At 41.8% G+C, this 14321-nt stretch overlaps 1 protein-coding gene across 1 annotated transcript; it reads left to right on the top strand.

Moving 5' to 3' along the window:
- The first annotated feature begins 1109 nt into the window (after nt 1-1109).
- LOC124272341 lies at nt 1110-14181 on the top strand. The gene is made up of 10 exons (XM_046707516.1): nt 1110-1132; nt 3586-4068; nt 4427-4930; nt 5188-5244; nt 7328-7434; nt 9632-9865; nt 10525-10638; nt 11815-11850; nt 12502-12570; nt 13534-14181. Exons 2-10 carry the CDS (start codon nt 3615-3617, stop codon nt 13699-13701), a joined length of 1743 nt encoding a protein of 580 aa, XP_046563472.1. The 5' UTR covers nt 1110-1132; nt 3586-3614; the 3' UTR covers nt 13702-14181.
- Nucleotides 14182-14321: the final 140 nt, after the last annotated feature.

The raw sequence follows: 14321 nt of genomic DNA, 5'->3' as shown, positions 1-14321 counted from the left end.
TTTGTATTCAGTTAAATTCATTCTTTTACTGATAACTGATGAAGAATGACTTTCGATGATACATAAAATCTCACCCTTGTGTCTTCTGATATCAATTATATCAACACTCGTTGAATAAAGTGAAAACATCAGCAAGCCTCGGATGTTTGTAACTTTAATCAACTCGTGTTGATATAGATAATTAATATCAGAAGACACTTGGGTGACTCCACATTCACCTCACTGCAACATTGCAATATCCGGGTTAGAATTGATCTTCAGTAACCCATGCTTGTCGTAACAGGAGACTAAGGGGATCGGGTAGTCAGGCTCGTTGACTTGGTTGACACATGTCATCGTATCCCAACAGCATACGTAGATCGATGCTCATGCTGTTGATCACTCGATTGTCTGGTCCAGACTCGATTATTTACAGACACATACTCCGGAAACTACCACATTGGGGTTTTGTGATCCGATAAGCATTGCATTTTTACAAGCCAGTATACTGGAAGATAACTATACTTTCTCTTCACTCTCAAATCTGTTGGTTGAATCTGAGACTTAATTTCATTCTATAATATCACCACACGTTCTTCTTACCGAGTCACTTTCTCAGTTCGATACTTGAAAGCAATGTCATTATTTAGCGTTGACAGAATTTCTAACTGTGATATAGATATGTCGTTGTCACAGACAAAACTCAATGTCTTGTTGTATTGACGCCTGTGTGTCTCCCTGCCTGTCTGCTAATGACAATATTCAATACACAGCTGCTATCACTGACCACATGCAATTTGAACTTAACACCAATCAGGCTATACACCATAAACAAAATGCATTGATTTATGGCCTCTTTATGACAGAGTTCGGTCTCTGTCACATTATGTAATTACACAGACAGGCAGGTGTGATACTTGAACACATGACATGTTATGTTGTCTGTTGATTGTAAAATGTTATACACAAAAAATTAGCATGTATTTACAAAACCCAACATCTCTATATATACACACACAATACGCCGTGAGGGCATCTGCAAATGAACCAGCCGTTACACTTGAGTGCACACCCACCCGGTCTGACTGGGTTCGGTATCCCGGCTGCTTCGTTTCGATCAAAATGGCAGCCACGAATAACTCGTGAAAAGAAGGTAGGGATTCTCTTTTCGTCAAGTTAATGTTTAGACTGTGTTCATAAACTACTAGATTGCTATGTCATGTGTCTATTTCACTTCTTATTGGTCCACTTACTCCTGAATGTCAGTTGACACAATATCCGAAGCCTCCATTAGATGTAAGAGATAGTTATTTGTACTTTCTATTTCATTTTAACTTTGCAGGTTAATTCAGCGTAAATCTCAACAATTAAAAGATCACAGTAGAGTATATATATTTAATTCGATATCGAAATACAATTACCATTACATGTCATACTTTTCACTTTGCGAATGAATATGATCTGATTTTAAATAGATTGGTTTTATAACAAGATGGACCTTAATTAGCATGATGTTGTTTATGGTAAAGAAAGGAATTAATAATTTATTTATCACACATTCTGGAATAACCTTTGACATTTCATGATTTTTAAAAGGAAGGACGTCTTTAGTAAACCCAGTCTGTTATTGAACTATTATTCCGTTTGCATAGTATGTGTAATACGTGAGTGTGCTCTTAGCGTCGGAATGGCTAGCCGACTGTGGCGCTGCTCTTGTGGAGATTTACTGAGAGCAGAGTAGCTGCCTGTACGCTGCAGGCTTCAGGGCATTCTCTCAGACGATTCTAGTCCGGATGGTAAATACCATACATATGCCTGATATCGTACACATAAATAAATATTCAAATATCTTTGTGTCGGTTGTTTGTTCACTCTACAGCACTCTTCACTTTGGGGAGGCCCAAGATCTATTTTTAGGTATTAAGAGTTTGTTATGGACGATTTGGTTGGTAGTCTCTCCATGACTCTGTACGAGTGGTTCTTGTCAAATCGCGGTCCAGCCTGGTTCCCGGGGTCTGCTGTGCTATGCTCAGTGTCGAAAGACACCCAGGAACAGATCGCCCATAGCCACAGGCCCTCGTCACATGCTCGTGTCTTTGCGAGGATTAAAGATTTTAAAAAATATATTTATAAATATTTGAGATTTGAAGTTTCGGATGAGGTCTGTTTAATACTTTTCAATACCTACAGTTCTTAAAGAATCAGAAGAATAGTGTAAATTTGTCACCATGCCATATGTATATGGGTGGGACAATTTATGCAAACCTGTCTTTACCGATGGACCTCCAGCACCTGAGGGCCTTCTTCAGCTTCATATCTGTGCATGTAGAGTCAATGTACAGGAAGGTGTAGCTGTAAGAGGCTGAACCTGTTGTGTGTACTTCTGCATGTGGGTGTAGACCTGCAACATGTTCCCGTGATTTTGAACTTAGTGACATTCACTGACACGTCAGCTGGGAATGCACTTTGACAAGTAAGAAAAAGAGATAATAAATTATATGTAGAAATGATGATTGCATTATGGTGACAGGACTGACTCACCTTTCTTTGATGAGCATGAAAGGTATTTTTAATGACATGGAAAATTCATTATTCTTTTTTTTTTCATACTCAATATATGATTTGTTTTTGTTTTTGTATTATTTCTTCAGAATTATACCTTTAAGAGCTTTTTATTATATTGTGTGATTTTAATGATAGTTCAACAGTATCTTAGATATATTTGGTATTGTTAATAATTTGTAAAGCACGGAGCTGTTACTGTTGAACAGGCATTTTGTTGATCTAGATGGAAAGTGCCGACTTTTGTTTCCTTGTATATGATCTTCAAATGATATATGATAAATCTGGAAAACCATACTTTGGGTATAATTACCTTTAATTGTTCCAGAGGGACCACAGATGCTTTAAATATGCGAAAACTGAAAAAATACTATCATATGAAAGAACTGTTTCGACTTTTAATTAAACACATTTGCCTTTAATGTTTAATCAAGCTGTCATCCGTTCCACGAGGAAATTTTATATCAATGTATCGATGCTCAATTTTGAAACATTGCCAATTATTTGTAGAAAATTATTTGTGAAGGAGGTTACTATATATACCTGAAATGAGGAAATTTATCAGAGGGAACCTATATTTTGAAGCGACTTATATTTATGACATCGCAGGCAATATCCTAAATTCTGAATAGTCCTTTCTAACCACGGGTATGAGGAATATGTTGCTTGAAAGAAATTGATTTGAAAGACGATGTTGCCATGTTGACTTTATGATAATTGCCATGCTAGCTGTTTGAAGTTTTCTGTAGGGTATTGGCCGAGAATGAAGGTCAATGTTATTAGAACGGAAGTACAAACAGCTCTTTTGGTACCATGGGATCGTTTTTTGTGTGTGTATTTCGTAAACCAGAAGGGAGGTCATTCAATCAAAAATCATCCTAACCTTGTTAAGTCAAATATTGCATGAAATTCGATTATTTAATGATAAAAATGAGGTATGAAACAGTCAATACATTCACAAAAGTAAATAATGAAGACATTAGATGGTTACAGAATAAGACTAAATTGTTTACTTTTCAGAAATTAAACGATTCTGGCAAACAGTAAATAAGACTGGTTCTCCTTCGTACACGATGGACACTACTCCTCTGCTATCAGAACCAGAGGATGGATCCATCCAAGAATCCCCGTATCACCTTCCACAGCCTCTTCGGGGTCCATCTCTGGATGAATTAGCTGGATGTGGTGTTGATGTTAGAAGCCCCGGTGACGACACTACAACGACGGGCATCGACTTCAGGGACTACACGTCTCTCAGCACGAATGTCCAGATCGACAGATTGAAAGAACACGAAGAGGAACACGAACCAACTGTGAGAAAAGTCGTTTTTTCTCCTGATCCGACGACTGCTGATGCAGTTCCTTTGGACATTCCAAGACGTATCCCCATTAGTTCAGCATCAACATACAGTAATCAGGATCTCAGTGACCTTGACAGCGTATCTACTTCCGCTCGTCACGATGGCCGCTACACCTCTGCCAGTATGGAAGACAGGCACTCGGGGCCTGTTCCATCTTTTGCAAAAGGTAAGACGTTAGACATCCTATGTTTTATGGAATATGGATAATGGTTGCCGCAGTTTCTTACATCCATATTTCTTCGTTTATGAATGCATATAATGCGCTTTGGGGAATAAATGCGACAAGATTGATTTCCATAAAATATGATATCTCCACCAAAGGCAGAATCCGCTGTTCGTGTTATTGAATCAGTATCAAATGTTGATGGTACCTGGTGTTCAAGGAAAGAGGGGAATGATATGCAGGGGTAATTCAATGCTCCTAAAAAAAGAACCTAAACATATCTTTCTGATATTGCTGGAAGTTTGCTAGAAGACACGTGAAACTGACTCACTCACTAACTCACTTACTCACTCACTCACAGGCACAAGAGACGTGACAACCCAGCCTCGATCTGATGAGATAATAAATGCGGACGAATATATATACCCACCGCAATGTACAGGTGTTGCCCCTCCGCTATCTGAAGGAAAGAGGTACCACGTCTTCTTCTCCTATGAAATCTCCGACAGAGAGTGGGTGGAGGAGGTCACCAGACGTCTGGAGTCGCCAGAGATGGGCTTCAGATGCAGCATGCACGAGAGAGACTTTCACGGAGGTAAGCGTATCATTGAAAACATCACCGAACACATCCGACTGTCGGAGAAGACGGTGTTGGTGCTGTCTCCAGACTTCATACAGAGTCACTGGTGCATGTTTGAGATTGAGATGGGGATGATCCTGAGCATGGAGGAGAGCCAGCTGCTGGTGGTGCCTGTGATGGTGAAGCGATGCTGTGTACCCGACAGTATCAAGACCCTCACCTACATTGACGCAACTCCTGGTAATGACTGGTGGCAGCGGTTCATTGGGGCCATAGTTTGTAAAGGTGAGTGTACTTATCCCGAGACTTACATACCTTAGTTGATTATAAAGGAATATACTGATCTTAATAATTACATTCCATCCATTGTCTTCCCAACACAACACTCACTATTTGTGTTGAATTAAATAGTAATAGAACATTTTCACCTGAAATGAAATGGCGAAAATCTCATTTCTCATTTCATTTCTCAATCTAATTTGAATACGTCTCGAAATTACTTAAACTAATTGAAACCAAACTGGAACTATATACCATTTCAGAGGACCTACGCGGTAACCAAGCAGGAACAAAGGATTTGAGAATCGAACCTCGTCATGGTAAGACTGAGTTCGTGAGTGAGTTTAGTTTTATGCCGCACTCAGCAATATTCCAGCTACATGTCGGCGGTCATAGTGACACTGTGACATGGTGTACTGTGACATGGTGTACTGTGACATGGTGTACTGTGATATGGTGTACTGTGACAAGGTGTACTGCGACATGGTGTACTGTGACATGATGTACTGTGACATGGTGTACTGTGACATGGTGTACTGGGACATGGTGTACTGTGACACGGTGTATTGTGACATGGTGTACTGTGACATGATGTACTGTGACATGGTGTACTGTGACACGGTGTACTGTGACACGGTGTTCTGTGACATGGTGTTCTGTGACATGGTGTACTGTGACACAGTGTAGTGTTACATACTGTACTGTGACACGGTGTTATGTGACACGGTGTTCTGTGTTTTACGCCGCACTCAGCAATATTCCAGCTACATGTCGGCGGTCATAGTGACACTGTGACAGATTGTACTGTGACATGATGTAATGTGACATAGTGTACTGTGACATGGTGTACTGTGACATGGTGTATTGTGACATGGTGTACTGTGACATGGTGTACTGTGACACGGTGTACTGTGACACGGTGTTCTGTGACATGGTGTTCTGTGACATGGTGTACTGTGACACAGTGTATTGTGACATAATGTACTGTGACACGGTGTTATGTGACATGGTGTTCTGTGACATAGTGTACTGTGACACGGTGTTCTGTGACATGGTGTTCTGTGACATGGTGTAATGTGACACGGTGTACTGTGACATGTTGTACTGTGACATAGTGTACTACGACATGGTGTCCTGTGACATGGTGTGTTATGACATAGGGTACTGTGACACGGTGTACTGTGACATGGTGTTCTGTGACATGGTGTACTGTGACACGGTGTACTGTGACATGTTGTACTGTGACATAGTGTACTATAATATGGTGTCCTGTGACATGGTGTATTGTGACATGGTGTACTGTGACACAGTGTATTGTGACATAGTGTTCTGTGACAAGGTGTTCTGTGACATGATGTACTGTGACATGGTTTTCTGTGACATGGTGTACTGTGACTTGGTGTTCTGTGACAAGGTGACATGGTGTACTGTGACATAGTGTACTGTGACACGGTCTACTGTGATATGGTGTTCTGTGACATGGTGTACTGTGACATGGTGTACTGTGACTTGGTGTTCTGTGACAAGGTGACATGGTGTACTCTGACATAGTGTACTGTGACACGGTCTACTGTGATATGGTGTTCTGTGACATGGTGTACTGTGACACGGTGTATTGTGACATGGTGTACTGTGACATAGTGTACTGTGACAAAGTGTACCGTGACATGGTGTACTGTCCTAATGGTGTAATGTCTGACGTAATGATATTTGTTCCCCGCCTAAACGTGGAGCGGGGGACATCGTATTCTGCAGCGTCCGTGTACGTACGTCTCGATTCATGTTAACGGGATATCTAATGAACTGTTTTACCCAGTGTCTTCAAATTTGGTACCAGCCTACATTGGGGGATTACGCAGACATCGGTTGATTTGGGTGACGTTGACAGTATTTTCAAGGTCACCACCACACTTTGACCACTTTCCGAACTTACGTAAACGCGATATCTCATAAAACGTTGCACCCAATTTTACCCTTCGAGCCGAAGAATATATTGCCATTTCTTACAAATTTCATGTCAGGAATTAACATAACGGGTATCAGGGAAGGGTAGGGTAATAAGGGGTGGAGTACCCGGGGAGAAAACTTGGACCGATCCCAGCCCTAGTACATACTGTTACTGACACTGGATATATGCATCTGCATCTGTGCATTCAAATCTACCACATTCCTGAAATGTGACCAAAAGGTAAAACCTACTAAATATATTATATTTGTTTCTTCTTTAGCAACGGGGGACATTGCCATGTTTGTGGCAAACATTTGTGTTTTATCGTACATTAACAACATGCTAAAACTGAAAGAAACATACATGGCAGTTTCCAATATACGTTGAAAGTATCTGGGGTGATAGTGGTGCTAAGAGAAGATCACAATACTACTGTTTGTATCATTTGTCTTTAGGAAATATGGATGCGTTGGTTGAGCTATCTTCCGACTTCAAGTGTCCCTTGGGAGAACAGTTGAGGACCCCTTATATACCCGAGCCGTTACTGAGACCAGGTGTTCAGGTATGTTTTTGTTACTGATGCTGGGTGTCCAGATGTATATTTGTAACTGAGACTGGGTGTCCAGGTGTGTATGTTACTGATACCCAATATCCAGGTGTGTGTATGTTGCTGACACCCAGTATCCAAGTGTGTGTTTGTTGCTGACACCCAGTATCCAAGTGTGTGTTTGTTGCTGAGACCCAGAATCCAAGTGTGTGCTTGTTGCTGACACCCAGAATTCAGGTGTGTGCTTGTTGCTGACACCCAGTATCCACGTGTGTGTTTGTTGCTGAGATTCAGTATCCATGTGTGTGCTTGTTGCTGAGATTCAGTATCCAGGTGTGTATTTGTCGCTGAGACTCAGTATCCAGGTGTGTGTTTGTTGCTGACATCGAGTATCCAGGTGTGTATGTTGCTGAGACCCAGTATGTAGAAGTGTGTGTTGATGTGACCCAGTATCCAGGTGTGTGTGTGTTGATGTGACCCAGTATCCAGGTGTGTGTGTGTTGCTGAGACCCAGTATCCAGGTGTGTGTGTGTTGCTGAGACCCAGTATCCAGGTGTGTGTGTTGCTGAGACCCAGTATCCAGATGTGTGTGTTCCTGAGACTCAGTATCGAGGTGTGTATGTTCCTGAGACTCAGTATCCAGGTGTGTGTGTTGCTGAGACCCAGTATCCAGATGTGTATGTTCCTGAGACTCAGTATCCAGGTGTGTGTGTTCCTGAGACTCAGTATCCAGGTGTGTGTGTTGCTGAGACCCAGTATCCAGATGTGTATGTTCCTGAGACTCAGTATCCAGGTGTGTGTGTTCCTGAGACTCAGTATCCAGGTGTGTGTGTTGCTGAGACCCAGTATCCAGGTGTGTGTGTTGCTGAGACCCAGTATCCAGGTGTGTGTGTTGCTGAGACTCAGTATCCAGGCGTGTGTATGTTGCTGACACCTAGTATCCAGGTGTGTGTGTTGCTGAGACTCAGTATCCAGCTGTGTGTTTCTTGCTGAGACACAGTATCCAGGTGTGTGTGTTGCTGAGACCCAGTATCCAGGTGTGTGTATGTTGCTGACACCTAGTATCCAGGAGTGTGTGTTGCTGAGACCCAGTATCCAGGTGTGTGTGTTGCTGAGACTCAGTATCCAGGCGTGTGTATGTTGCTGACACCTAGTATCCAGGAGTGTGTGTTGCTGAGACCCAGTATCCAGGTGTGTGTGTTGCTGAGACTCAGTATCCAGGCGTGTGTATGTTGCTGACACCCAGTAGTATCCAGGAGTGTGTGTTGCTGGAGACCCAGTATCCAGGTGTGTGTGGTTGCTGAGACTCAGTATCCAGGCGTGTGTATGTTGCTGACACCTAGTATCCAGGCGTGTGTGTTGCTGAGACCAAGTATCCAGGTGTGTGTGTTGCTGAGACTCAGTATCCAGGCGTGTGTATGTTGCTGACACCTAGTATCCAGGAGTGTGTGTTGCTGAGACCAAGTATCCAGGTGTGTGTGTTGCTGAGACTCAGTATCCAGGCGTGTGTATGTTGCTGACACCTAGTATCCAGGAGTGTGTGTTGCTGAGACCAAGTATCCAGGTGTGTGTGTTGCTGACACCCAGTATCCAGGTGTGTGTATGTTTCTGACAGCCACTATCCCGGTGTGTGTCTGTTGCTGACACCCAGTATCCAGGTGTGTGTATGTTTCTGACAACCACTATCCCGGTGTGTGTCTGTTGCTGACACCCAGTATCCAGGTGTGTGTATGTTTCTGACAGCCACTATCCCGGTGTGTGTCTGTTGCTGACACCCAGTATCCAGGTGTGTGTATGTTTCTGACAGCCACTATCCCGGTGTGTGTCTGTTGCTGACACCCAGTATCCAGGTGTGTGTATGTTTCTGACAGCCACTATCCGGTTGTGTGTTTGTTGCTGACTCCCAGGCATCTACTGAGACCGGGTCTTCAGGTTTGTTTTTCTTAGTGTGGATGGGTGTTTAATATTGCTAATCACGACTGTTGAATTTTCTATTATCCCATGAATAACTGACTGACTGACTGAGTTTGGCTTTACGCCGCTTTTAGCAATATTCCAGCAACATCACGGCGGACCCCATGAATAACACTGTGAAGGATATATGTGGTGTTTTGGCAACAGGTTCACATTGTTTGTTACTTGTAAGTTTCCGTCAAAGAGCCACTTTATTCACCTGGCCATTTACTTGTTCCTTCTTGGGCTGCCTGTGCAGGTTCCACCAGATGAGTTTCAACAGGCGATGGACATCATTAGATCTGCAAGGTGCTGCTGTGCAGTATTCTGCGACTTCGGACCATGTTGTGTGCCAGTCTTCACGATCACACTTGCAGGATACCTCGTTTCACTGTTGATTGGGTTACTAATCTGGCAATTTCTTGGCGTCGCACTGTGTTTTATACCTCCCTGTCTGTCTATCGTTATATCATTTTATGCTCAGAGACGGATAGTAAGTATAGTCACATTATATCCGGTAATATTAAATTAGTAAGGGAAATTGTTTCAAAAAATCAAAATTAATTTATTAATTTTTATCACATTAATTCAGTAATTTTGTTTCAGAAATATATCATTTCAAGTATAGTATGTAGTTGTGGACTTGGGGTTGTGAGGGACCTTTTTTAAAATGGCACGCATGAATTGTACCAGACGCCTATCCGCCACTAAATTTTAATTGGAAGAAATCGGCATTAAAACTCGAAACCTGCATATTACATGACTCCGGATGCATTGGATTACATAGAAACTGAATATATAAAGTAATTCCATAAACATCGAAATTTGGACATCAGCATGGAAGCATTTCTCTTAGGGGAGCACAAAGTCGTGCTGTTAAACATTCATTCACTCGCCCAAGACTAACATTTACTTCCTGAAATATTTATTCTCTGGGCTGTTGGAATCCAAAGAAAGATTTTCGGCGTCTTCATAGAATTAGTCTTTATGAAATCTATTCTCAGCTAGAATGAGCCAAAACATCAACTCAATATCGCGAATTGCTTATAAAAGAGGTGATATTTTCAATAATGCTTGATTAATCTGTGTAAATAAGTTGTACTCGCCGAAAATCATCAAAATGTGATATAGGAAAATTTACTTTAATTCCAGAGACGGTCTCGACTCGAAAAAGCAGTTGCTGAAGTCAACGCGATATTTCTGAAGTACAACGTCATCGTAGGATATAAGATGCAAATGGCTGGTTGCATTTTGACCCGGACATACGTCAGTACTCGTAACGTTATTTGAAATCGCATGTTATCAAGGATGTGGCTCCTGTACATAGAACAGAGATAATTTCACTCTGTCTAGCAATCACCTCAATTTCATTGCCCCATTGGTAGCTGCAGGACAGGGGTGGCCCACTAGCCTAGGGCTTTGTAATTCACCCAGCAAGTTTACGTCTCTATAGCGTACCTGAAGCATACTGTTCGTGGATTCTAATCTGGTTTGCGCTCAATATCTTTTAAGAGGCGGTGGAGTATCCTAATGGCTAAAGCGTTGGCTCGACTCAACTCATGTTTAATCTTGTAACACTTTTACCTTGTGATCTCCTACATCAGGATTAATGGTGATATATTTTGTTTTTCTTTTGTCCGAAAAGGGGGACCGTATGTGTGTAATATTTTCACCTAATTGGCCGTTCTGGAGACATAAAGCCTCCCTAGAACTCATCTCTTCTAAGGATTTTATTATTTTAGTTCTGCTGACTCTTCCTTAGTCCTAATGGTAACTACATGTTGAGCAAGGGTCATAGATATTCAATTTCTTTGTTACAACGAAAGCGACCTTAGAATGATCTCTCTTGTTCATAATGTGTACTTGTTAATGCCATTTAATGAAGTAAACTTATTTTTCATTAGTAGATATAGTTCTGGTGCTAAAAACGCCGTGTTCTTGGTTTGAGTTAGTTTCACTTTGATAAAGAGGACACTTCTTTCATAGAATACATGTGTATACTTCCCATCAAAGGTTTAGACGCGCGAGTGTCAATATAGCCACCAACTTCAGCCAACTGTTCTAAACTAGATTTTGCAAAATATTCCATACTGCTTAAAGGTACTGTTTACACATGAACTGATGTATTGTGAAACACATTCGTAACGTTGGAAAGATTATTGTCATGAGTTCAATAAATAATAAAAATCAGTGAAAATTGGCGAATTCTAAACAAAACTTTACACCAAAACGCAGATGCACGATATTTGCACATGCTTATCAGCAATTTGATGCTTGATCCTCGTACAATTCATATGCATAAGGTTTTGCAGCTGGTTCCTACAAGGAAGTGGAGAAGTCAACCTTCGATACCATATATATATTCATAACATATAGTGAGTGTTTTAAGTGAGTCTATACTTTTGATGGGAAGTATGTTAAGAAGTCCATTGCTATTTTCAGCTCCAATTTTGGTTTTATGATCCAACGGAATGCAAGGTATGTACGAAACTGTTCATGCTCTTTTCATTTTTAATGATGATATTGTATAACTTGAAAAGTGTACGCTGACATTCTTTGATGTAAAGTAATCATAAAAATCCAGAATAGTCAGATTCGTCATCCATTTATATACTTGGTGTTTGTGTTAACTACCTCGAGCTTCAGTAAGCACTGGTGATTTTGCATAATACAACTTGACCGTCATATTATATGATCTATATACAGATATAGTACCTACAAAGTTGAGAGTAATAGTGCACACAAGTTGATATCGATTATCGCTTTATAAGGGTCCCGGTTAACGTCAGTTGTGTAATCTCATAGTGATGTAAACTAGTGATACTAGTGACTCATGTTTGCAGTGTGTATTTCGTCGTTCCCCAGGTAACTGTTTACCTGTGAAGGTTGGAATGCTTGTCGTCAGAGGCGACAAACAAGATCAGGTGGTCAGGATCGCTGACTAGGTTGATGCATGAGGTATCCCCTTTCCATAGATCATTGCTCGTACTGTCAATCACTGGATTGTCTGGTCCATTGTTTACAGACCGCCTGGATTATTTACACATCGCCGCCGTATAGCTGGAATATTGTTGTGTGCAGCGTTAAACAACAAACATACCAAAACGTAACAGTTTTGATTACTTTCAGAACTTTTTGGCAAATTTTCTGGAAGGAATTGAAGGAAGACATCTTGAATCTGGTTCAAATGCAGACAAGGTTAGTACTGTATATATTTTGTTTATTATATATGAATCATACCTTCTCTATACATTATCGATGATTCATGGAGAAGGGTACTATCGTCAGCTCATTTCTGACAATCACGATCCCAAACGTTCAGAAGCAGTCGTAAAATCGTTAACAACTTTTCAAAATTAATGTTCCATGTTTTTGTGACTGCAAATGAATTCAGTGAATCAATGTTGAGTTGGGTCAGTGATCCTCTCATTAAGGCTTAGGCCAGGGATACTGTTGGAAAAGAATGGACCAAGGATGTAGTCAGTAAGGGTTTGGCCGAAGATGCTCTTGTAATGGCTGAGCTGCAGATGCAGTCATTTAAGGTTGGGCCGAGGATGTTCTTGTAATGGCGGGGCTGGAGATGCAGTCATTTAGGATTGGGCTGAAGATGCTCTAGTGATGACTGGGCCAGGGATGCAGTCAGTGGGGCTTGGGCCAAGGATGCTCTAGTGATGACTGGGCCAGGGATGCAGTCAGTGGGGCTTGGGCCAAGGATGCTCTAGTGATGACTGGGCCAGGGATGCTGTAACAAAAAAATGGGCTGCTGCTGCAGTCAGTTGGGTTGGGCCGAAGATGCTCTTGTAATGGCTGGGCTGGAGATGCAGTCAGTTGGGTTGGGCCGAGGATGCTCTTATAATGGCTGGGCTGGAGATGTAATAGTTGGGTTGGGCCGAAGATGCTCTTGTAATGGCTGGGCTGGAGATGTAATAGTTGGGTTGGGCAGAGGATGCTCTTGTAATGGCTGAGCTGGAGATGCAGTCAGTTGCCTTTTAGTCGATGAACAAGATCGTCTTATCTGGGGCCAAGGAGCATACATAGGTTGCCATTATATTAGTATATTCTTAAGACTGCGTGAAATCCACCCGTAGGTCAATTCGTTGCCTTCAAAATACTGTAATTCAACTTTGCCACAATACTGTAAGGATCAACTTGTCTTCACAGGCATCGCAGCTGTTTCAACACCACTGCCTTGACTACACTTCCGCTTACAAGGAAGGTCAGCTCAAGGTCAAACATGGCCCTAGGCACGTCCGCAACGCCATCTGCCTTTGTCAGTTTGTAGAGGACAAGTACTCAGAGGGCCAGCGTCTCCCTCTCATGATCGTATGAAGTAAATCCATGCTTTATGGCATTGTGATTTCCCAGGATAGCAACACAATGCTCCTTTATGTACAAAAACACACTCTGTGTCAGGTCTTACTTTCTTATGTACCAGTTTGAATGTTTTCGATTGTGATAGTTTAGTTTAAAACAGATTATAAAATTTCAGTAATATCACTGCCGTGATTAGACGGTTACCTACTTTGGTAAAACCGACATTGCTGACAAAGCAAGAACATAGGGAGAAAGAAGCTTTGTTTCGAACCGACAATGTCTTAATGCCAATCAAAGAAGTCTTAGATGTCTGACGAACCTGTGACTCTCCCAATGAATTGTGACCCCATTCTCTACTGAACTACCCGCCCTCCATTTTATATATACATGTAGTTTTAAAGCCTTCAGTTTCCATTGAGCGTAGTTGGTTTGTTGGTTGGTTGTTCAATGCCGCACTCAGCAATAGTCCAGCTATATGGCGGCGGTCTGTAAATAATCGAGTCTCGCCCAGACAATCCAGTGATCAACAGCATGAGCATCGATCTACGCAGTTGGGATACGATGACATGTGTCGACAAAGTCAGCGAGCCAGACCACCCGATCCCGTTAGTCGTCTCTTGCGACAAGCATGGATT

The sequence above is a fragment of the Haliotis rubra genome, unplaced genomic scaffold (assembly GCF_003918875.1).
Source record: "Haliotis rubra isolate DU_JTF1 unplaced genomic scaffold, ASM391887v1 Scf1689, whole genome shotgun sequence".
NCBI lineage: Eukaryota > Metazoa > Mollusca > Gastropoda > Lepetellida > Haliotidae > Haliotis > Haliotis rubra.
This window is presented reverse-complemented; position numbering and strand designations above follow the sequence as displayed.